This window comes from Peromyscus californicus, unplaced genomic scaffold, assembly GCF_007827085.1.
Source record: "Peromyscus californicus insignis strain IS unplaced genomic scaffold, ASM782708v3 Scaffold_15__1_contigs__length_86483966, whole genome shotgun sequence".
Taxonomy (NCBI): domain Eukaryota; kingdom Metazoa; phylum Chordata; class Mammalia; order Rodentia; family Cricetidae; genus Peromyscus; species Peromyscus californicus.
Window position 1 is genome coordinate 21,210,410 of NW_026294447.1, and position 24,128 is coordinate 21,234,537.

The following is a 24,128-nucleotide window of genomic DNA, read 5'->3' on the forward strand; positions in this document are numbered from 1 at the left end:
TCTGTGGGCTCCGACACCTTAACTGAGCACCACTGTGCCTCTCTGACGCTGTGCTGTGTGTGTTCAGTCTGTTTGCCCGAAGAGGCACAGTGCCATGTGCACGAGGAAACAGGCAAGGCATTAGAAATGTGACCTGCTGAGGATTAAAGCTGGAGAACGTCTGTTGGCAACCAGGGGTCAGGAACAAACTTTTTATAGGGCTTTGGCTCTTGGTTTCTTTCATCTGGGAGGCAGCCTAGGGGAGTGATGCATCAGGAGGGGGTGGTGTAAACAATGTGGAAGTGACTAAGGTGTTTTGACACTTGTTTTGGGTGTCACTCTTCAAGTGGAAGTGGGGGTACCTCCTTTTGCATCCCACCACACCTTTTCCTGCTGGTGATCTGACTAACCTCTGGAAATGCAGGGGAACAGAAACTGAGTTGACCTACTTTGCAAACGCATGGGATGACGTCAATCAACACACTTAGAAGGCAGCTTTTCTGCCCTGGGTCGATGCCTGGACTGGGTGCCGACTTTAGGGCAGTACTTAAAGAATGGAATTGTGGAGTTGGGTGTGGTGGCATAGTCCTGTCATCCTAGTGCTGGGGGATAGAAATAGGAAGATCAGGAGTTCAGAGTCCTCCTGGGTAAGGTTGAGGCTAGCCTGGGCTACATGAGATTTTGTTTCAAAAAGCTACCAATTGCATAAAAAAAGAGTGGGCTTGGGACGACCTATCACAGGCAAATAGGGTCTGGGGTGCAGCTCAGAGGCAGAGCATTTGCTTAGCATGTCCCGGGCTCTGAGTTTGATTCCTAGCTCTCCAGTGTAGGGAGGAAGGGGGGTTAAAAGTGCAGCAGAACTTAACCTGTATGCTGAGTCAGCACTTAAAAAAATAGCTTTTCAATTTAGAATAGTTTTAGATTTGCAGAAGGGCTGTGCAGAAGCTGGCATGATACCACACTCCTGTAATCCCAGTGACACCAGAGTCAGAGGCAAGGATGATTCGAAATTCAAGGCCAGTTTAGGCAACTCAAGGAGACCATTTCTCAAAATGAGAAAGAGCTGGGGTATCGCTGGGTGGCAGGACCTGCATGGACATGCCACTGTCCCCCTCACCAGTGCTGAAGAAGAAGAAAGTTGTGGAGTTTTTCATGCACCGCACACCTGCTTGCCCTCCGGCTAACATCTCACGCTACTGTGGTGCCCTCGCCACCTTGAACCAATGCTCATCCTTCATTCAGATCCTACCCCCACGCCACTGAGGGTGCCACATTACATGTAGCCCCTGTGTCTCCTCTGGCATCTCTTGGATGTGGCAGATCTTCAGGTTGCTGTCCTTGTTTTGGATGAGCTTGGCAGTGTCTTGGTAAGAGGTTTCACTTTATTTACTTCTTTTTTTTTAGGCATTGAAGGTTGAACCCAGGGCCATTATGGATGGTGGGTAAAGGCTGGACCACTGTTCTGTTGCTGTGATAAAACACCCCGACGGGAAGCAACTTAGGGGAGGAAGGGGTTGTTTTCAATTTACAATCCCAGGTCACAGTCCATCATCGAAGGAACTCACGGTAGGAACTTGAAGGCTGGCCTGCGGGCTCTTCCGCACATTACCTGTAACCGAGGAATTCACTTCACACTCAAACAAGTACAGCAGAAACCACGGAGGACGCTGCTTGCTGGCTCACTGCAGGCCCACTAGCACTCAGCTAGCTTTCTTCTTTCTTCTTCTCCTTTTCTTTTAATTAATTAATTAATTAATTTATTTATTTATTTATTTATTTGAGACAGGGTTTCTCTGTGTAACCCTGGCTGTCCTGGACCTTGCTCTGTAGACCAAGCTGACCTCGGACTCAGAGATCCACCTGCCTCTTCCTCCCAAGTGCTGGGATTAAAGGTGTGAGCCACCACTGCCCAACGACCCCCTCTTAATTATTTACTTATTTTTATGTTTTATATGTATTGGTGTTTTGCTTGCCTTCATGTCTGTATGAGGGTGTTGGATCCCCTGGAACCAGAACTATAGACAGTTGTGAGCTGCCATGTGGGTGCTGGGAATTGAACCTGGGTCCTCTGGAAGAGCAGCCAGTGATCTTAACCGCTGAGCCATCTTTCCAGCCTTCTTTCTTTCCTTTTTTTTTTGAAGGGCTTTGTTGTCTCTGGATGTTCTAGAACTCACAAAGATCCACCTATTTCTGCTTCTCAAGTGCTGGGACAGGCATGAGCCACCATACCAGCAAAGCTGCTTTCTTTCTTTCTTTCTTTTTTTTGGTTTTTTCGAGACAGGGTTTCTCTGTGTAGCTTTGGAGCCTGTCTTGACCTCACTCTGTAGCCCAGGCTGGCCTGGAACTCACAGAGATCACCTGCCTCTGCCTCCCCAGTGCTGGGATCACCACCGCCCTGCTCGAGCTTTCTTATACAACTCAGCACCACTTGCCTAGGGATGGTGCCGTGCACAAAGAGCTTGACTCTCTTACATCAGCAAATAATCAAGACGACTCCCAACAGTAATGCCCATAGGCCAATCTGATCTAAGCTCTGCTCTCAGATGGCTCTGGGCTGTGTCAAGTTGACTCTTATCAAAGCTAGCCAAGACAGCCATAGAGCTGCAACCCCAGAATACTTGTGACTTTTTGAGACGGTCTTCTATGTTGTTCAGGCTGTCTTTGAACTTGTAAGGCTCAGTCTCTCAAGTATGTAGGATTAGAGGCCTGTGCCACTAGGCCTTGGGGTTTGCCTAGTGTTTCTCCATGACTGTGCTCGGGCTGCGGGCTATCAGGAAGAAGACTGCCCGGGTAAAATGCCATTCTCATACCCAAGTGCACATCTGCATGGCTTATCACTGCTGACCTGATGCCCGAGGCACCTTCAGGCATTTCTCTCCTGATTCATGTTCCTGGCTTTCCCATATGAACTCTCCCAGAAACAATTCTAAGTGCAACCAATGTTTACATGGTGGGGCTAAGTTTCACCTCCTAGAGGGGAAAAGATTTATATGAGATTTGGAATTCTCTGTCATAGGTTTTCTGCACCCCGATAATAAGTTTCTCTGCCAGTACAGTAAGCCAGATCAAGATGAATCAAAAAAGGAAAAGAACAGGTTTATTTGAGCAAAGCAAATTCCAGGTGTGCTCTCCAGTCCCAGAGATGCAGGCAGGAGAAGTCACAGGCCTGAACTAAAGCACGGAGCTTAGACAGCCTGTTGGTGAGGGGTGATGACGCGTCTGCTACAGGCTGGGTTTGGGCCCAAGTGTGGTCAAAAGCTGGAATGCTTGGGCGGGGACTTGGGTCGCTGACAACCTCAGGGGAGGAGCTGCCAAAGCCACCAAGAATGTGGACATTTTGGAGCCTTTTCTTTCTCGGAGATTCTCTGAGGGGGTGGGGTTTGGAGAGAGAGGAGTGGGGCTTTCTGGTCCAGCAGGAGTGAGCTGCAGGTTCCAGTCCAACACTCTGTATGGGAGGTTTGTCTCTTTTCATCATTCATTACATTGTTCGTTACCAGTAGTTTCAGAGTATTATGGTTTGGATCTAAAATGTCCCCCACAGCCTCGTGCATTTGATCGAGTACTCTGTCCCTCGTGGGTAGAAATTGTTTTGGGTGGCGGCGAAGCCTAGCTTGACAAAATAGGTTGGTTGCTGGGGACTTTGAGGTTTGTAGTCCGCGCTCATCCACGTCTCTGCTGACTGAAATACGATAGACCACCGCACACGGCCGATGCCGGTCTTTCTTGGCACAAAAGGCCCTATTAAGGGTCTGGAGAGATGGCTCAGAGGTTAAGAGCACTGGCTGTTCTTCTAGAGGTCCTGAATTCAATTCCCAGCAACCACATGGTGGCTCACAACCATCAATAACGAGATCTGGTGCCCTCTTCTGGCCTGCAGGCATACACACAGGCAGAACATTGTATACATAATAAATAATTTTTTTTTTTAAAGGCCCTATGAAACCATGAGTCCCAGGGAACCATCCAGGTCAGTGAGAGGGTAAAGGTGCTGGCTGCTGAGCCTGAGAGCCAGAGTTGGATCTGAGACCCACAGTGGAAGGAGAGAACCCAAAACTTGGTTCTTAGCCACATACTCCATGTGTGTTCCATGGCATGTGCATATGCATACACAAAATCGATGTAAAACATTAGAAACAGAAACCCATCCCCATTTAAACTGCTTCCTCAGCCAGGTGGAGTGGCTGGTTCACTTAATCCCAGCATATGGGAGGCAGAGGCAGGCAGATCTCTGAGTTGGAGGCCAGCCTGGGCTACCTATCCAGCTCTAGGTCAGCCAGGTCTACACAGTTAGACCCTGTCTGGATAAAAAAAAAAAAGATGGGGCTGGGGCTGGAGAGATGGCTTCGCGGTTAAGAGCACTGGTTGCTCTTCCAAAGGACCCAAGTTCAATTCCCAGCACCCATATGGCAGCTCACAACTGTCTGTAACTCCAGTTCCAGGGAACCAGGGGACCCTCACACAGACATACACACAGACAAAACACCAATACACATAAAATAAAAAATAAATTATTAAAGAGAGAGAGAAAGAAAATAATAATAATAATAATAATAATAATAATAATAATAATAATAATAAACATTACCACCATTGTGGTGGTTTAAAAGAAAATGCCCCCCAAAGGGAATGGCACTAATAGGAGGTGTGGCCTTGTTGGAGGAAGTATGTCACTGTGGGGGTGGGCTTTGAGGCCTCTTTTGCTCAAGCTTCCCTCAGTGTGACAGCCAGTTAACTTCTTGTTGCCTGCAAGATGTAGGTCTCTCAGCTACTCCAGGACCATGTCTGCCTGCACACTGCCATGTCCCACCATGATGATAATGGACTAAACCTCTGAACTGTAAGCCAGCCCAATTAAATGTTTTCTTTATAAGAGTTGCTGTGGTCATGGTGTCTCTTCACAGCAATAAAAACCCAAAGAAAACCACCAAAAAAATGAAATAAGCCTTTCGATATTCCCCAGACATACTACACTTTAAATAAGTACCACCAGGGAAGAGACTCTCCTTTGAGATCCCAAGAATCACATGAGAACCCGGGCTCTGATCCCAGCACTTGGGAGGCAGAGGCAGGAGGATCTGGAGTTTCAGCCCGAGCTATATGATGAGACTCTGTCCCAACCAGAGCAAAGCAAAACAAAACAACCCAACACAAGTGGAAAAAGTCTCACTCCACTCTGAATGTTCTGATTTATTTATTAGCTCTGGAGTGAGCCGAAGATCTAGATTTTCTAACTAGTAAGGCAGACCTTGCCCTCACCCAGGTTTTATTTCTCATATCTTGTTACCCTTGGCAACTCTGAGAACATTAAAAGGAAAATTCTAGAAATCAACTTTTCTGTTGTTGCTGTTGTTTGCTTTTTGTTTTTTTCAAGACAAGGTTTCTCTGTGTAGCCCTGGCTGTTCTGGAGCTCACTACTATAGACCAGGCTGGCCTTAAATTCAGAGATCCTCCTGCCTCTGTCTCCTGAGTGCTGGGATTAAAAGTGTGCGCCACCACTGTCTGATGGAAAAATGTTTTGTAGATGTGGTCATTTGAATGTAATTGGCCCCATAAGCTCATAGGGAGTGGCACTAATAGGAGGTGTGGCTTTGTTGGAGTGGGTGTGGCCTTGTTGAAGGAAGTGTGTTACCATGGGGGTGGGCTTTGAGTTCTCCTATGCTCAAGCTACACCCAGTGGCACAGGTGACTTCCTGTTGCCTTCTGATCAAGATGTAGCCAGCACTATGTCTGCCTGCATGTTGCCATGCTCTCCAACATGATGATAATGGACTAAACCTCTGAAACTGCAAGCTGCCACCTCAATGAAATGTTTTCCTTTATAAGAGTTGCTGTGGCCATGGTGTCTCTTCACAGCAACAGAAACCCTAATTAAGTCAGTAGAAGAGAACAGTGACACCCAGCTGGTAAGGTGGCTTCCTAAGGTCACATGGTAAGACGCGGCACCATACTATGGTTAATAGGCATAGAAAAGCACCATAGGAGTGCTTGTGTTTTAGACTTTTATAGCACCACTCAGTAAGGGAACTGAAGATAGGCTATCTGCTTGCTGCTAAAACTGACTTCTTTCTATCTATCTTTCTATCTTTCATCTTTCTATCTATCTATCTTTCTATCTATATCTAATGTATGAATGCTCTATCTGCATGTACACCTTTATGCCAGAAGAGGGCATCAGATCCCACTAGAGATGGTTGTGAGCCACCCTGTGGTTACCGGGAATTGAATTCAGGTCCTCTGGAAGAGCAGTCAGTGCTCTTAACCACTAAGCCATCTCTCTAGCCCTTAAAACTGACTTCTAAGCAATACAGATTTAGATTTTAGTAAAAACCTATATACACACTATGTTTCCATCTTGCCTAAAACTACAAATTAGCTGCATGTGGTGAGTGGCACACGCCTTTAGTACCAACACTTGGGGAGGCAGGTGGATAGATCTGCGTGAGTTCGAGGCCAGCCAGGGTGACACAGGGAGACCCTGTCTCAAAAACCAACCAACCAACCAACCTACAAATTAAACTAAAATTCGGCTTTTAGAGGCAACGTCTTCCTACCTAGCTCAGGTTGACCTTGAACCTAGTGATTCTCCCTACCCTGTCTCTCCCAAGTTCTGACATCACAGGCATGAGTCACCACACCTAGTTTCTATACAGTTTCCTCAAGACTCATAAATCAGAACGGTTGTTACTGAACAGATCTGCCCTGCACGCCCGGCAACCAGAGCCCCAGCACTCCCTGCCGCAGGGTGAGGCCTGTTTTTCACTGATGCTGGCTCACAATGGGCCTGTTGATTATCAAAGCAAAAGCAGTTCCCTAAGCTAGACAGCCTATTTTTAGAAAAGCTTTGGGTTGAAACAAGGGCTAGATGCTGTGTCTTGTACTTGCCAGTCCTTGGGTGGATGTGGAAATGATTTACCCTATCTGCTCAAGAAGTGAGGAGCCCCTATCTCCCCACCCCCACCCTGTCATGATTGATTGATTGATTATAAAACAGCAGGCTTTGGCAGGCTAGACGGCTCAAGGGCAAAGGCCTTACTGCCAAGCCAGACGACCTGCTACACCTAGCCCCTTACCACAAGAAAGGAGAGAGACAACACTTCGATTTCTAAAGATTTTACTAATCACCACATAAGTGGGTCACTGATCAGTCGGAGCTTCAGGACAAGGACTAGGGAGCCTTGTTTCTCCTGGTAGCCCCAAGTAGGGGCAGGAACAGGGTTTATAAGCATGAAAATCACAAACATGTGTTGCCAAGTTACAGTTTTCACCAATCAGGAATCTAAAGTTAGGACTTTCCTTTCATGTTCCATCATTGTCAACTGATACAGAATATAAGCTTTTCAGTCCAACCAATCAGATTTCTTTGTTCTTTCTGATGTTAGGAACAGTCATAAAGTCTTAGAGAACTAATGACTATTTCTATGGTTTAGGGGAGAAGTTGGTTAGCCATGGCAAAGTTCTCAGCTCTCCTAGGGCCTGAGAATCTGAACTTTATTTTATCCTACAGGTAAAATGGAGTCTGAAGTCAAAATGGCAGTACTCAGGCCAAGGTTCTGCCTGCTCTTTCAGACCTGTGTTTGATCCCTGGGACTTACATGATGGAAGGAAAAGACTGACTCCTGCAAGTTGTCCTCTGACCTCTGCTCATGCGTGCGTGCGCGCGCGCGCACACACACACACACACACACACACACACACACACACACAAATATAAAACAAACAACGCTAACAAAACTCTTGTAAATGTGTGCAGTACCCAAGGAGGCCATAAGAGGGCGCTACATCTGTGGAACTGAAGTTGCAGACCTTTGTGAGCCCATCTGGGCGCCGGCAATTGAACTTCCGTTTTCTGGAAGAGCCGCCAATGCTCTTAACCACTGAGACGTCTCTCCAGCTCCTGATTCAACATTTTAACTTTATAGCTTTTTGGAGTCTCGGGTTAGTCCATACATTGTTTAGCTTTGTATCTGCTTAGTTGAAGAACAGAATTTCTTCTGTCATAATGCAAATCGGACAGCACAATTAAAAACCAAGTCTTCCCACTGTTGCAAAGGCCTTCCTTGGGCTTTGAGTCCATTCCATCAAGTGCTGTTCTCCAAGCCTGAATCCTGAGTTTTTCCACTGCAGTTCATTGGGAGGCTCAGTTTCCTTTCTGGCCTCGCAGAGAACTATGGGAGTGCTAGTATGGGAGGTACTAGGTCTCATGTACCTCCCAATGGTCTGTCTCTAGGTCACTCTGTAGCTGAGGATGGCCTTGAACGCCTCCTGCCTTCATCTCTAGTGCTAGGATTCCAGGAGTGTACCACCATATCAAGTTTATGTGGAGCTGGGCACCGAACCCTGGGCTTCAGCAATGCTAGGCAGGCACTCTGCCAACTGAGCTACATCCTCAGCCCCTTCCCTTTTTGTTGGTGTTTCTTTTTTCTTTCTTTCTTTTTTTAAAAAAAAAGATTTATTTATTATGTATACAGCATGTATGACTGCAGGCCAGAAGAGGGCACCAGATCTCGTTACAGATGGTTGTGAGCCACCATGTGGTTGCTGGGAATTGAACTCAGGACCTCTGGAAGAGCAGGCAGTGCTCTTAACCTCTGAGCCATCTCTCCAGCCCCCCATGACAAACTTTTAAGCAATGGGTTACATAAAACAAACTATTAGTAGAAGCGGTTTGGTTACCAGTGGGGGGAAATTTGCCTGAAAATAGTTTGCTCAAAGCCCTTTCAACAAGGAATGAGCAAGTCCCTAACCTTCCTAATGCTGTGACCCTTTAACGCAGCTCCTCAGGTTGTGGTGACCCCCAACCATAAAGTTATTTTTATTTTTTTTTTTAAAGATTTATTTATTATGTATACAGAAGAAGGTACCAGCTCTCATTACAGATGGTTGTGAGCCACCATGTGGTTGCTGGGAATTGAACTCAGGACCTCTGGAAGAGCAGTCAGTGCTCTTAACCTCTGAGCCATCTCTCCAGCCCCATAAAGTTATTTTTGTTACGACTTCATAACTGTAAGTTTGCTACTGCTATGAATCATAATGTAAACATCTGTGTTTTCTGATGGTCTTAGGTGACCTCTGTGAAAGGGTCATTAAGGGAAACCTTAGCTTGATGGAATCAGGCTGCAAGTCTCTATCTAGGATGGGAAAAACAGGTTCCAATCCTCGGCCATTATCAGTTTTCTTATCAGTAATCTTCTCAGGTAAAATCTAAAAATTTAGCGCTGTCAAAAAGATGCTGGATTTAAAAACATTATGCCGGGGCTGGAGAGCTGGCTCAGCGGTTAAGAGCACTCTGGATTCAATTCCCAGCAACCACATGGTGGCTCTCAACCATCCATAGTGGGATCTGATGCCCTCTTCTGGCATAAAGAGGTACATGCAGATAGAGCACTCATACACATAAATAAATCTTTAAAAATAAATTATGCCACCAAAATGAGCAGAAATCTCAATCTTAACAACCAAATGCAACAATTAAAAATGGATAAAACAATAAAAGTCCCTATTCCTCCCCACCCCACCCCTAGGCTTATATATTACATGCTTAAGTCCCCAGTCAATGAGCTGTTTGGAAGGATTAAGTGTAGCCTTATTGGAGAACGTATGTCACTGGGGGGTGGGCCTTGAGGTTTCAAAAGTCCACACCTTTCCTGTGTCTCTCTGCCTGATGTCTGGGGATCAGGAGGTAGCTCTCAGTTACTGCTCCAGCTCCATGCTTATCTGCTTCCTGTCAGGAGGTTAAAGGACTTTTTAAACTGTATACAGGCCCCCAATGAAATATTTTCTTTTATAAGAGTTGCCTTGCTCATGGTGTCTCTTTACAGCAAGTGAACAGTCACTAAAACAGCCTCTAACAGTCAAAGGAATAGATTATATCCAGAGAGCACGGGGCTGCATTTTCCTTGGTAAAGGGGTATGCTCCTGAGTCCAAGTCTGGCTGACACCAGAGTAACTTAGCTGCTGTTAGTGGTCATCCATCACTCAGGATGATGCCTGCAGTCGATGGCACAGAGGCAAGATTATTGGAAGCCATCTAAAGGGAGGTAAGCCGGCAGAACACTGGACTGACGGACATGTTAGGCACACGCGGTAGTAGTGACCGACAGCTACACAGACGAGTGAGGCAGGAGTTCAATTTGGTGGTACAACGTGTTGTTGTTATCAAGACTTGGCCCAGGCCTGAAAGGAGATGGAGTCCACAGCCACAGAAAGGACCAGGGAGAGGGAAGGGCATTTCAGAGGAGAACAACAGAAAACAGATATTCAAGTCTACAGGAGGACACTCGAAACCACTGTGGGGGACGCGCCAGAGAACCAAAGCCAAGTTAAGGGGACTGTTTCGAATCTGTGAGAAAAACTGTTCACCTTTCCTGGATGAAATAATTCAAGATACAAGAACATTAAAGAAAATTAGCTTTATTTATAGTGTAATATAGAAAAGTTGATTGTAGTGTTAGAGGTTGTCAAATGTTTTCCACTCTGAAAGCTTTACAAGAGTATTTATATACAAACATACTAAAATAGAGTCCAGCGCGGTTCCTGCTCCCATCAGGCCTCTCGATTCTGAGCACGCCTTTGTCCCTGCAGGTGGTGAATGCCAACAGGAAGCTGCATGGCTTAGACACAGTGCTCCAGTCACACAGGACAATACTGAAGCGGCGGGAAAGTCAGTGATCGTGAACACAGCCCCAAACAGTTTTCAACCAATGTGACTTTATCATTAGATTTTTATATTAAAATAAATTCTGTGTTAAAAAAACATATTTGTATTCACCGAAGTTCTAAATCTGTTGTACTAAATTTGACATTCATATAATCTATCAATATAGACATGAATCTCCATTAAGCTCTCAGTATGAATCATTTCCATGAATAAAAACAACAAAATGGAACCGAGGTAACAGAAAATCCATCTGAAGAACAGTAGGATGGAGACGTTCTGTTCTCTATAAAAGCACTCTGTGTGCCCTCAGCATAAACTCCCTTAAAAGACCACAGCCTCAAGCATACGGGGAGGTTGACGCTGGCTGTCTTAGTGCATGTTGGGGAATTCTAGATCTGGGTCTTTTTTTTTTCAAGACAGGGGTCCCTATGTGTAGCCTTGGCTGTCCTGGAACTCACACTGCAGACCAGGCTGGCCTCGAACTCAGAAATCCGCCTGCCTCTGCCTCCCAAATGCTGGGATTAAATGTGTGCACTGCCACTGCCCAGCTAGATCCAGTTCTTTTTTTTTTTTTTTTTTTGGTTTTTTTCGAGACAGGGTTTCTCTGTGTAGCTTTGCGCCTTTTCCTGGAACTCACTTGGTAGCCCAGGCTGGCCTCGAACTCACAGAGATCCGCCTGGCTCTGCCTCCCGAGTGCTGGGATTAAAGGCGTGCGCCACCACCGCCCGGCCTAGATCCAGTTCTTAAAGATCGTTCCAATCACTTATTTACTGTTGGCATTATTAATTAGCGTGTTTGCTAGTTAATTTCTTTTTGAGAGAAGTCTTATCATGTATCCTAGCTGGTCTGGAACTTGCTATGTAGACCGGGCTGGTGTAGAATTTGGTGATCATCCTGCCTCGGTCTCCTCAGGTCCCCTTCCCTGCTCTAATCACTGATGTCGCTTGAGAACTGCAATGACGTTTGATGCTATTACAGAATATGGCAGGATTTTACGTTAGCAACTGGGATGCGGTGTGAGTTCAGAGACTTTATAGCACACTGACGTCTGTCAGAGTCGAACACACAGACCCTCAGAGGAAATGCCGTCATTCTCAAAGCAGTGGATTACTTAGTAAATTGGGATCTTTGGCACTTTCTTGAAATGCCTGGCAAGAATTCTGACAGTTCCATGGTCTTAGTAAAAGGAAACAAAACAAAAGCGAAATGAGCAAGAATGTGAAGTTTTCAATCACTCCTAAAATTAGAACAATCAACTGGATCTCCACTGCACTTGGGTCTCAAGTTTCACTTCTGTCCCCAAGGCAAGGAGACAACCAAGGGTTATATCTGGTGCCCAGTGTCCCAGAGGAGCAGCATCACAGGAAATTCGTCTTTAATTGGATGCTTGAGTTCCTGCCCAGGTTCTTGGCATGTTTAGAGGGCGCCTCCACTCTGACACTTTCCTGATTGCCCTTTACGGCAGCCTCCAGCCGGGCTTTCAAGGCTGGGGACGAAGCCATGACATTCCTGAACACTGAGGAATACCGAGGCCCGATCTGCATGAGGTTTTGCAAAGCAAAGTCATGTAGACTTCTCATAACTGAAGTTGCTGATCCCAGAGCGTTCTCATCCAAAAGGAAGGAGATGAGGACTGGCAGAAGGCAGGCCACCAGCTGAGAGCCTGGGGGTGAGAAAGGACGGAGTTCAGAGGTTAATGAGTTTCAAGTACATTCTTCACTTGGGGGAAAATAACCCCACCTTTCCTCACATTATATTACCTGTAGCTGGGATTATCATCATACTTGCTTAGTGTGTGCATGCATGTGTGTGTGTGCGCGTGTGTGTATTTGTGTTTGGAGCACATGCAGGTGGAGGCCAGAGCTCACCGTGTAGGCTAGGCTGGCCAGGAAGCCCCAGCAATCACTTGTTTCTGATTCTTTGGCACTGGGATTAAAAGCATCCTTCACCAAGATACCACCCAGCCTTTTCTTTTTTTTTTAGGACTAGCCTGGCCCCAAATTCACCAAGGATGACTTATCTTATCTAGACTTGATTGTCCCCACCTCCTGAGTGCTGGGATTACTGGGTTGTGATGACTGAAGCCAGGTCCTCATGCTGGCAAGGCAAGAACGTTAATGACTGAGCTCCCTCTCGAGCTCTCTTCTTAAAACATTAAATTGAACAATCTCATATATGTCTCGTACATTCACATCATCTCTCCCTCCTCCTCTTAGCCTCTCCCAGGTCCCCAACTCTCTTTCAAACCCGGGTTAGCCTCAGACTCATGGTGGTCCTCCTGTCTCCACTTCAAGATTGATGGAATTACAGCAGTGTGCCACCATACTTTTTGTTTGTTTGTTGTCTCTGAGACAGGGCCCTGCAAACCCTGCCAGGCGCTTGAGAAACCAGCCTTTGGAGGACACCATTGCGGCCTCTCTGAAACAGATAGAGCCTGACACTGGGAAGAGGTAGACACTGGGGAGAGGTTGGGACCCAGCACTGACACTCACGGTGCTGTTCGTCGGCAATGGTGACCAACGCTTCCAAGACCTTTATTCCTTCCTGAAAGATCTGCAGCTCGGCCGTGTCTTCAGGCTTTCTCTTGTCTATTTCCTGCAGTTTCCCCACAATGGAAGACGCTAAAGAATAAATGTACGGGTAGGAGATGGCCGGATTCGGATACTGAAAAATGGAATGTAGGAGCTGATAGGTCTTCATCTGGACCTAATGAGGTAAGACAAGAATAAACTGCACGTTAAAGAAACACAGAGAACAAATGCTCTTGCAGACTTTTTATAGTCAGTCCCCTTTCTTTGGCTTTGGAAGTCCTCCTGCCGACAGGTAGCAGACAGCAACAGTGGTTGTAACAGTGTGGAGGCACCGTGGGGAAGGCAGCCGTGGATGGTCACTTTGCCTCCAGCCCACTCTCCTCTTGGTCCCTCTCTGTAATGTGTAAAACTAGCAATGATGTTAACCAGCCCCACAACAACCTAAACCAACAAAATCAAGACAAATTTGAACTTCATTTGTTGTTTTCAGAAAATGTTTTACGCCGAAATTCTACACATTTGCTATCCACATGTCACGGTCTCAAGGTTCAAGGTCTCCACCTGGTCCACACTAAGAAGGTGTCATCACTTGTCACAGTCACCACTTGGAGCTGCTACACACTTGTGCAGGCAGCCACGGCAACCCCGACCAAAGGATAAAGGAGACGACTACACACCTCATCCAGACATGGCCTCTTCAAACCGTGATAGTATTTTAAGCATTGGTATTTTTTTTCCCTTGAGAAAATCTGGTTCCTATATCTTTGGGAGTAAGAAATGTTTCTGAGTATGGGCTCCAAACTAATTTTATATCACATGAAAAAAGAAACATTTAATCTAATCTATCATTCCTTATTTTTTTTAAAAGAAAATCTATAAATGATCCTAAAAACTCCTTGTGCTATAGCCATATGAATGACTGTTTTAATTATGTGTATGTGTGTGCTTCAGTGTGTGGATATGGGCACATGAGTGAAGTGTCCATGGAGGCCAGAAGAGGGCATCAGACCTCTTGGAGTTACAAATGGCTGTAAACTACCAACATGAGTGCTGGAATGCTGCAGGCCGCATGAATATATCATAAGAACTCCGCTGGTTATGGCAAAGTCACTACCTGGGGGAATCAGGGAATTCCTCCAGAGGAAGCCAAATCCCAAAGAGTTTTTGGTGTTACTTGGCTTGTTATATATCAGCTGTCTTCTGTTATGAAAATCATGTGTGCCTTCATAGTTTTCCCAATTGACTTTTCCCTAAGAAGGGCTAACAGTGTGGACTGATCACTCTCTGGACATACACATTCCAGGTATTTGGAGAACAGCCTCAGGAAAGGCTTTCTCTGGAATCAGATATCTCCCTTGGCCACTTTCAAGGACTAGCAGTAATAACAGTCCACATGCAAGTCTCCTGATTTAAGGTAAATTCCACAAGGAGACACCACCTAGTCAGGTGGACGTTAAGTAATAGCTTTATACAATTCAGCTCGGACCCCCCTTTCTTACAGCCTTACTAACTTTATAGACCGCTAACTCCTTACCTAACCACTTCTAGGAATATTTAGATAACCTCCTGCACTGACAGCTATGCTCAGCCAGAACCCCAGTTCAAGCCTCCCTGTAATTATCATCATTGGCAGCATCCGGCCAGGTCCATCCCCAGATGGAGGAGAGTACTTTATCAGAGATACCTCTGTATTCTCTAAGAACAGACTTAACCATCCAGGCTACCTGTTTGAGAAGGCCTGGCGGATGTGCCAATTAAGCCTTACTTCCTCCTTTCCCAAACCTTACCTCTAGTTCCAGATCTCCCTTTAACTATCACCAGAGGCATCTAGCTGTACACAGGTTGCCTAGCGACTGAGCACACTTTTCCCCCACCCTGCAGAAAAACGGCAGATAGCTTGGACAGATATGAGCCACAGGAAAAAAGAAGACAGTTTTATTTTCTCCCATTGACCTAGCAACTTACAGATTCTTAACATTTTCTACTAATCACGTTTAAGACTATAGTTGAGCACATAAGAGCCCTCTTCTTAGATATTACCTGAATTCAGCCTTTAGTTAATTCATTTCCCCATTGGTCACTTCCTTTGGGGTTGCAAATGATAATTAACGGTTATTGCCTCTCAATGTGATTCTTATCACCCCTCCGTTTGACCCTGGAAGCCTGGCTTTGCACTGCTAAGGGATTACTGCTTGCAAGTGTATATATACCAGGACTTCCAGGGCACGGGGAGACAGAGAAGAGAAAAGAGTATGGGAGAACTAGACGGGGAAGAACTGGAGAGGAACAAACTGAGATGGGGAAGAACTAGATTGAAGGGCTAGAAAAGAGGACTAGAGGAGCGAGATAGAAGATGAGGAAGAGCCGGATGGGGAAGAACAAGATGAGGAAGAACAAGATGAGAGAGAAGGAGATGGGAGAGGAGCTGATAGGGGAAAGAACTAGATAGATGGGAACCTAGAAGGGACAGAACTAGATGAAAGAATTAACTAGAGGGGACCACAGACAAGTGTAGAGAGAAATCAGGCAAGAAAGGACCTAAATATGAGAGCAGAATATAAGCTTGTAACTGACACAGAATAATAAAGTATATGGACTAAGGAGTTTCGTGTACATAGATTCATTTCTTCTCATCAAAGATTAATTATCAGCTGGTTGTAGATTCTTCCCGGACCCTGGGAGGGGACTATCGAGGGGCTGGACCCCCATAGTACCAGATACTGGAAACTGAACTCTGGTCCTCTGGAAGGGCACGGAGTGCTGCTACTACTAGCTGCTAAGGCATCTCTCCTTGTTTTGACAGTTTTCACTCCGGAGTCCTGGCTGGCCTGGATCACCTATGTAGATGGGATTGGCCTCGGACCCACGGGCATTCCCCCTACCTTTGTGTCCCCAGTGCTGGGATCACAGGTGTGGCCACCATTTCTGGCAAGTTACACCAATTTTTTGTTTGTTTGTGTTTGTTTTGTTTTCTTTTTCAAGACAGAGTCAGTCCCTCTGCGTAGCCCTGACTATCCCAGAACTCACTCTGTAGACCAGGCTAGCTTTGAACTCACAGAGATCCTTCTGTCTCCGCCTCCCGAGTGCTGTGATTAAAGGCGTGCGCCACCACTGCCCGGCTCCTTTTTTTTTTTTTTTTGAGACAGAGTCTCGTGTAGCTTAGGCTGGCCTTAAACTCACTCTGATATTTGCCTCTAGTCCCTAGTGCTGGGATTGCAAGTCTCACGACCATGCTAGATTTCCTTAGCGCTGGGGAGCAAACCCAGGGCCTCTGTATGCTAGGCATGCACATACGTACCTGCTCGACCACAACCCAGTCCCAGGGCCTCTGTACGCTAGGCATGCACATACGTAACTACTCAACCACAACCCAGTCCCTGGATACTTTTTGTAGGAGCAAGCAAAATCACAAAGTACAGTGTACGTATGACAATCATAAAGACAAAGGTTTGAAGTCTAAACAGATTCCTACTGCAAAAAGCTCTCTACTAAAAGACATTTACCACAGGGTCTTTGCTCTCCAGGGCAGCCTTAAATTTCTCAATGCAGCGCTTCTGAAGGCAGGGGATGGTCGTCACTTCTGGACTGGTAGACAAAATAAATACTGTGACGGCTGTAAGCAGACTGACTTCATCAAGTTCTTGATGTCTTCCATCAACTGAAGAGAAATGATTAGTAGAAGGGTCATTTTTACTGCTGCATCTGTCTGTATGAAGTGCGCGCTCTCTCTCTCCCTCTCTGGTTTTTTGAGACAGGCTGGCCTTGAACTCACAGACACCTGCCTCTGCCTCCCAGAGTGCTGGCATTAAAGGCGTGCACCACCACCGCCCGGCTGTGAAGCTTGAAGCTCTCTTCAGTTTGGTTAACAATGTTTTTGCCCCCCCCCCCCCCCCACACACACACACACAAGCCGACTCTTAAGAACCGCTGAGGGCTGGGGACGCAGCGCAGTGGTGAAGAACTTACCGGGCACATGGAAGGCTCTAGGTTCAAGCCTCTCAGGTGTGCAGTGGGGGTCGACTAGCACACATGTGAGACCGGCTGACTCTGGACATGTAAGTATATCTTCAGTTTTCTCACATTAAGTGGGGCGTGAGAATCGGGTGAGCTAACCTTTAGGCATTTAGGATACATGTTACTCGTGGCTTTCACAGGTATTAGCGCTTTATGATGTCATTTTTTGTTTTGTTTTGAGACAGGGACTGGCTATGTAGGCCTTTGAACTCTTGGCCTCAGCAGATCTTCCTGCTCACCCCCTGCCCAGTTCCTAGTGCACACACAGTGCTCTGCACAGCCTGCTGTCCCTGCTTTAGGTGCAATGGAGTACTCGCACCACTGGCCTGTTATTCTTCCTCTGCATTTTCTTAATATGGCTGCCAGGTAAATATTAGCACTCTGTCTACACACTTCTCAAAGTCTGAAGAGTGTGGTGGAGGTCCCACCTCAGTTTGAATGATTTTTTTTTTTTTTTATTGAAGCAAGGGTCTCACATAGCCCAGGCTGGCTTCAACTTGCTATATAGCTCAAGATGACCCTGAATTTTTATTTATTTGTTTGTTTTTGGTTTTTCAAGACCGGGTTTTGTGGTGTCGTCCTGGCTGTCCTGGAACTCGCTCTGTAGACCAGGCTGGCCTTGAACTCAGAAATCTGCCTCCTGAGTGCTGGGATTAAAGGGGTGAATTTTTGATCTTTCTGCCTTCATTTCCCAAATTCTGGAATTACAAGTGTATAATACCACACTTGGTTTATGTGTTCCTGGGACTGAACCCAGGGCTTCACGCATGCTAGCCTACTAGGGTACATCGGTGGTCTACGTCTTTCATATACACAGACCAGACTGGCTTCAGTTTTCAGTGGTCTTCCTGTTCATTCCCCAGTGCTTGGATTAGGATTACAAGTGTGTATCAAATTTTCTATTTGAAATAAATTACCTTCATTTTCCAAAGTGATTCTTTTTTTTTTTTTTTTTGGTTTTTTCGAGACAGGGTTTCTCTGTGTAGCTTTGTGCCTTTCCTGGAACTCAGCCTGTAGCCCAGGCTGGCCTGGAACTCACAGAAATCCGCCTGCCTCTGCCTCCCGAGTGCTGGGATTAAAGGCGTGCGCCACCACCGCCCGGCCCTAATTAACTATTTTTAATGAAGTAGCTATGGATTATTTTGAAAGGGAAAGGCAGCAAACTCAACTTACTAGGTTTTTTTTTTAAGCTTCTTCTTGGGCTTCTGGCTAAGATCAAGTGATATTAATCAAAAACAACAACAACAATAACAAAACAAAACAAACAAGAAAACAGAATCTCACATAGCCTAGGCTGGCCTCCAGCTTGCTCTGTGGCTGATGATGTTTCCTCTCCTGCAGCCCCTGAGTGCTGGCTATGCTTACAGGCTGAGCCACCATGCCAAGTGTGTGTGGTGCTGGGACAGAATCCAGGGCTTTGTGCATGTTAGACAAGTACTCTCTCAGCTGAGCTCCACCCCCAGCCCACAAAATGGCTATTTATAAACAAATGACACCAGTCATAGTAATTCACTAAGTACTTAAAAACATGTGCCAGCCTTCCCTCTTCGGCAATGAGAATACTTCACTATCAAGTGGGGATCACATACAGAATTTAGGTTCAGCTGGGAACAAGGTCTGTGCCTATAAAAACATACCAAGAAATCAGAAACACCCTGCAGTTTCTATCTCAGTGAGTTTGGGGCCAGCCTGGTCTATAGAACTAGTTCTAGGACAGCCAAGGCTACACAAAGAAACCTTGTCTTGAAAAACCGACCAAAACAAAACAAACAACAACAACAAAACCACAGAAAGCAGGAACGTGGTGTCTCAAGCTGTGATCTTAGCACTTGGGGAGGCTGGGGCAGGAGAGTTGGGATTCAGGCCATCCTCTGCAAGAGAATTCCAGATCAGCCTGGGCTACATGAGACCCTATCACAGAAATAAAAAACCAAAACCCTTCAAAACGCCATAGACAGTGACTCAGGACAAGCGACACCGGTGGATGGAAAATCTTGAGGTGCCACCGAGAGGAGACACGGTGAACGGGCATTTTATGGTTGAGTGAGTTGGCACACAGGTAACCACGTGAACCACACAGCAGTGCCGGAGTGCTTTGTACTAGCCAGACATTTACCCTGGCACAGCATCTCATGTGTAAGAAACGGGAATTTGGTCACGTGCCCAGGACATGGGAAGTAAGGAAAGCGGACAGTCTGATTCCAGAGACTACACTGGCATCCAGGGGCTCTCCTGCTTTCTCTCCAGCAAAGTTTCCTCTAGTCACTCAGAACAACTCAAATTATAGCACACTCAGCTAGTTAGTTTAGTAAAATACTTACTTAATTTCATCAAGGTAAACGTCTCCTGGGTCCTCTTCCCATTTCTCCTAAAACTTCTTCACTACCCCTTTATTTACTGGGGATGGATGAAAGTGTGCTGAGCAGCAGGCCGCACTTGAGGCCCACGCAGTAGAGAACAGCCCTCGCCAACAGCTGTCTGAGGGAGTCATCTTGGAATCCAACCCGCTGGCTGCAGCCTGGCCCATGTCTAGCAGTAATTTCACGACAGGCTAAGTCCTGGGCCTCAGAAACTAACAGGCAATACATGTTTTTCTCTTTTAAGCCACTAAGGTTTTTTGTTTGTTTGTCTGAGAGAGGGCATGGCCTGGCCAGGCTGGCCCTGAACTCACTATGTAACTAAGGATGGCCTTGAACTCTTGATTTTCCTGTTTCTACTGCCAAATGTTGGGATAACAGGCAGCATCAGGCTTGCTGGGAGGCAACCTGTTACCATTTACCATAGCAGGAGTTGATTATCAACTTGTTACTCTGCAAACGTTTACCATTTACCATAGCAGGAGCTGATTATCTCACGTTAATGTTGTAACATCTTAGTCCTCTTGACACACACTGAGAGCACACATACTGTGCATCTGTGAAGACCGGGAAGTTCGCCATGATGGACACCATCAAAACCAACACTTCTCCATCTTTCCTCCTCTTCCTCCCTTACGCTGGCAGAGGTTAACACATTTAACCGTGCTGTACGTTTATTCAAACTGTGCTGTCCATTAGTCCATCTGCTGTCTAATCCCGATTCTGCACGTTCTCCACCTCCTTTTAAATGTGGACTTGCACTAGTGGGGCTCTGAAAACAAAACCTTCTTGCCAGTCGATGGCATGGACTTGTAATGCCAGCACTAGGGAGCAGGGTGATGCTGAGTTCAAAGCAATCCTGGGCCACACAGCAAGATTCTGTTTGTCTCAGGGAAAACAACAATACCTCGACCCTATCTGTACTTTCTCCTGAGGTCTGTCTTTCCAGGAGAAGCCCATCTAGACTTGTGTCTTTAGCTCTTAACTGTACCAAAGCACTCCCGGCTCACCATTCTACTATGACTCTATTTTTTTCTTTTGGTTTCTCTGTAGCCCTGGCTGTCCTGGATCTCACTCTGTAGACCAGACTGGCCTCTGAACTCAGAGACCCGCCTGCCTCTGCCTCCCGAGTGCTGGGACTATCGGCGTGCATCGCCTTTCTTTTCTTAGGCTTCTGTGACTGAATTCTTTGGAGTCTCTTCCCATCATGATGGGGTCTTCCTCTTGCTGCACAAACTCAAACTGAGTGAATCATGCCAACTGCAAACAGGACGAGGAAGACGGGGATAAGGTCTACCTGAACTCTCTACACATCCGCTGGGCACACAGACAGACTACCAAATAGGACAACGGAATAGCTCATCCTAGAAACAACAGCCATGCCTCTCACTTCAGAACCCGCTAACAGTCTTGCTGACCTGGACTCCAACAGTCAAGCACGGTCGCTAGAGCATTCTGGAGGAGGCTGGTCCAAGCTGCATGGCTCTTTTCCGCTCGGGCCATCGGAGAGCTTAGGATTCCTTTCAGAGCTTGCAGGGAGGCTGTGACCGTTGAGGACAACTGGCCCCCAGGGAACTTCACAGCAGTTTCTCTGAGGACTCCAATCGCAAGGTACAATACAGTAGGGAGAATTGAGATGCTTCCTGAAAGAGAGAAGTCAAACTGCACTTCAGCAGGTAAGTTTTCTAAAGTCCTCAAGGAGGGCTGGAGAGATGGCGTGTCAGTTAAAAGCACTTGTTGCTCTTGCAGAGAACCTAGGTTTGATCTCTAGAACCCACACGGTGGCTCACAACAGGCCGTAACTCCAGTTTCAGAAGATGTAATGCCCTCTTCTGACCCCCGTGAGAACCGGAAATGCCCATGTTACACATACATACGTTCTGGCAGACACTCATACACATAAAATGAAATAAATACAGCTGGAAAAAAAGTCAGTAGTCAGGGAGCGCAGCGGGGTTAGAGACTTCCTGGATTTGCTGTCGTTTCTCTGCGCTCAGAGCACAGCCCCGCACTACTGCACACATGCTGTGGGTTCACTCGGTAGCACCAACTCATCCTTCCCAAAACACCACCCACAGGAAAACCCTAGAGCACTTCCTATAAATTACAACTATCGAGAGAATTCAGTAGCTCAATTAAATAAAAAAACAAAAACAAAAACAAAACCAGTCTGTCATTGGCTGAGGGTCGCCCATTAGCCTACACTGGCTAGCCCAAGCCCTCTCTGCCTTCCTAGTACTGGGACTACAAGTGTGTGCCAGCATACCCACCCAGCTCTTCTTAATGTGGTTCTTGGGACCCAACTCAAGTCGTTAAGCTTGTAAGGCAATCAATTATCATCTGAACCATCTCCCCTTTGATTAAGATTTATACAGTTGGGTCAAATTCTGGTAGTTGTAACTGGAAATGTCATTTTGGTTGTATCACTTAGCATTAAACTTTTGACATCGATCTATCCATTTTCATTTGTTTTGTTTTTTTTTTTTTTTCGAGACAGGGTTTGCCTGTGTAGCCCTGGCTATCCTGGAACTCACTTGGTAGCCCAGGCTGGCCTCGAACTCACAGAGATCCACCTGCCTCTGCCTCCCAAGTGCTCGGATTAAAGGCGTGCGCCACCACGAACAGCTAAGCCTATCCTATCTTACTTATTCTAGTTTATTCATTTTCTGTTGCTTTTGAGACAGGACATCTCTGTGTATCCAGGCTGGGTTTGAACTCCTGACTCTTGTGTCTTGGACTCTGGTGTGCTGGCATTACAAGTGTGCACCTCTATGTCTAGCCTATCTTTACATTTTGAGGTATGCAATCCAGTAGCTCTAAGCATATTCACAATGTGATGTAAGTTTCATGACTATTCTACTTATTTAAAATACTTTTACAAGATCTTTTGTTTTGGAGATTATGGTAGTTTGTAATTGGCTCCCATAAGCTCATAGAGAGTGGCACTATTAGGAGGTATGAGCTTGTTGGAGGAAGCATGTCATTGTGGGAGTGGGCTTTGAGGTCTCCTTATACACCCAGTGTGGCACACAAGTGCTTCTGCTGTCTACAGATCAAGATGTAGAACTCTCAGCTCCTCCTCCAGCACCATGTCTGCCTGCATGCTGCCATGATGATAACGGACTAAACCTCTGAAACTGTAAGTGAGCCATCCAATTAAATGTTTTCCTTTATCAGAGTTGCCGTGGTCATGGTGTCTCTTCACAGCAATAACTAAGATACCACAATTCACGGCTTCTGAGTGGGCACTGGGGATCCAAGCTCAGATCTTTACATTTTAGTGATAGGCATTTTATTTAACACTTAAATTTATTTGCTTATTATTATTAGTTTATTTTTTATTTTTTTGGCTTTTCTCTGTGTAACAGCCCTGGATGTTCTGGAACTCAATCTGTAGACCAATATGACCTCAAACTCACAGAGATCCACCTGCCTCTGCCTCCCTGATGCTGGGATTAAAGGTGTGCGGCACCATGCCCCATTGTTAAACTATTTATTTATTTATTTATTTTTTGGTTTTTCGAGACAGGGTTTCTCTGTGTAGCTTTGCGCCTTTCCTGGAACTCACTCGGTAGCCCAGGCTGGCCTTGAACTCGCAGAGATCCACCTGGCTCTGCCTCCCAAGTGCTGGGATTAAAGGCGTGCGCCACCACCGCCCGGCTGTTAAATTATTTTATATTAAACTCTTTTCCATGGGATTTGTAGAAGGCCACCTGTGACAATTTAGTACAAGTTTTCATGGAGGGGCTGGAGAGATGGCTCAGTGGTTAAGAACATTTGCTGCCTTTCCAGAGGACCTAAGCTCGGTTCTCAACAGCCATGTTGGGAGGCTCACATCTGCCCGTAACTCAGCTCCAGGGGAGTTGACACCTCTGGCCACAGGCACCTGCACTCATGTACACATACCGCACAAAAGACATGATTAAAAATAAATCTTAAAAAACGTTTTCATGGAGCCAGGTATGAGGGGTATACACAGGATCCCAGAGCTTAGGAGGCTGGGGCAGAGGAATCTCAAGTCGGAGGACATTTTAGGTTACGTAGCAAGACCCCGTCTGGGAGGGAAAAAATGCTGGACAGTGGTGACATATCTTTAATCCTTGCACTTGGGAGGCAGAAGCTGGCAGATCTCTATGAGTTCGAGGCCAGCCTGGTTTAAAGTGAGTTCCGGGACAGCCAGGATTACACAGAGAAACCCTGTCTCAAAAAAACAAAACAAAACCCCAAAACAAAAAACAAACAAACAAAAAAAAGAAACAAAAGTTTCATGACCACTAAAAGAGTTGAAATCAGTGCTAGGCGGTGGTGGCGCACGCCTTTAAGCTCAGCAATCGGGAGGCAGAGGCAGGCGGATCTCTGTGAGTTCAAGGCCAGCCTGGTCTACAGAGAGAGTTACAGGACACCCAGGGCTACACAGAGAAACCCTGTCTTGAAAAGGAAAAAGAAAAAGAAAAAGAGGTTGAAATCAGTTGTAGTCTGATGTGAACGTGGAAGCCACACCTGGCAGCACAGGTTACTTGAGGTAGCTGAATCATTCTGTAGCCTAAGCTGGAGAAAAAGTTCAAGACCAACATGAGCAAGTTAGTGGGA

The 24,128-nt window shown here is 46.1% G+C and overlaps 1 protein-coding gene across 3 annotated transcripts in view; it reads right to left on the reverse strand.

Moving 5' to 3' along the window:
• Window positions 1-11,195: 11,195 nt before the first annotated feature.
• Window positions 11,196-24,128, reverse strand: part of Heatr5a (HEAT repeat containing 5A) — a 119,621-nt gene continuing 106,688 nt past the window's right edge. For all 3 annotated transcript variants that reach the window (XM_052738501.1, XM_052738499.1, XM_052738500.1), the window contains 4 exons: window positions 20,957-21,181; window positions 16,671-16,825; window positions 13,129-13,342; window positions 11,196-12,299 (listed from right to left, as the gene is read on the reverse strand). In XM_052738501.1, coding sequence (XP_052594461.1) covers window positions 11,995-12,299; window positions 13,129-13,342; window positions 16,671-16,825; window positions 20,957-21,181 — 899 coding nt within the window. In that variant the 3' untranslated portion in view covers window positions 11,196-11,994. The remainder of the gene's footprint in view (window positions 12,300-13,128; window positions 13,343-16,670; window positions 16,826-20,956; window positions 21,182-24,128) is intronic.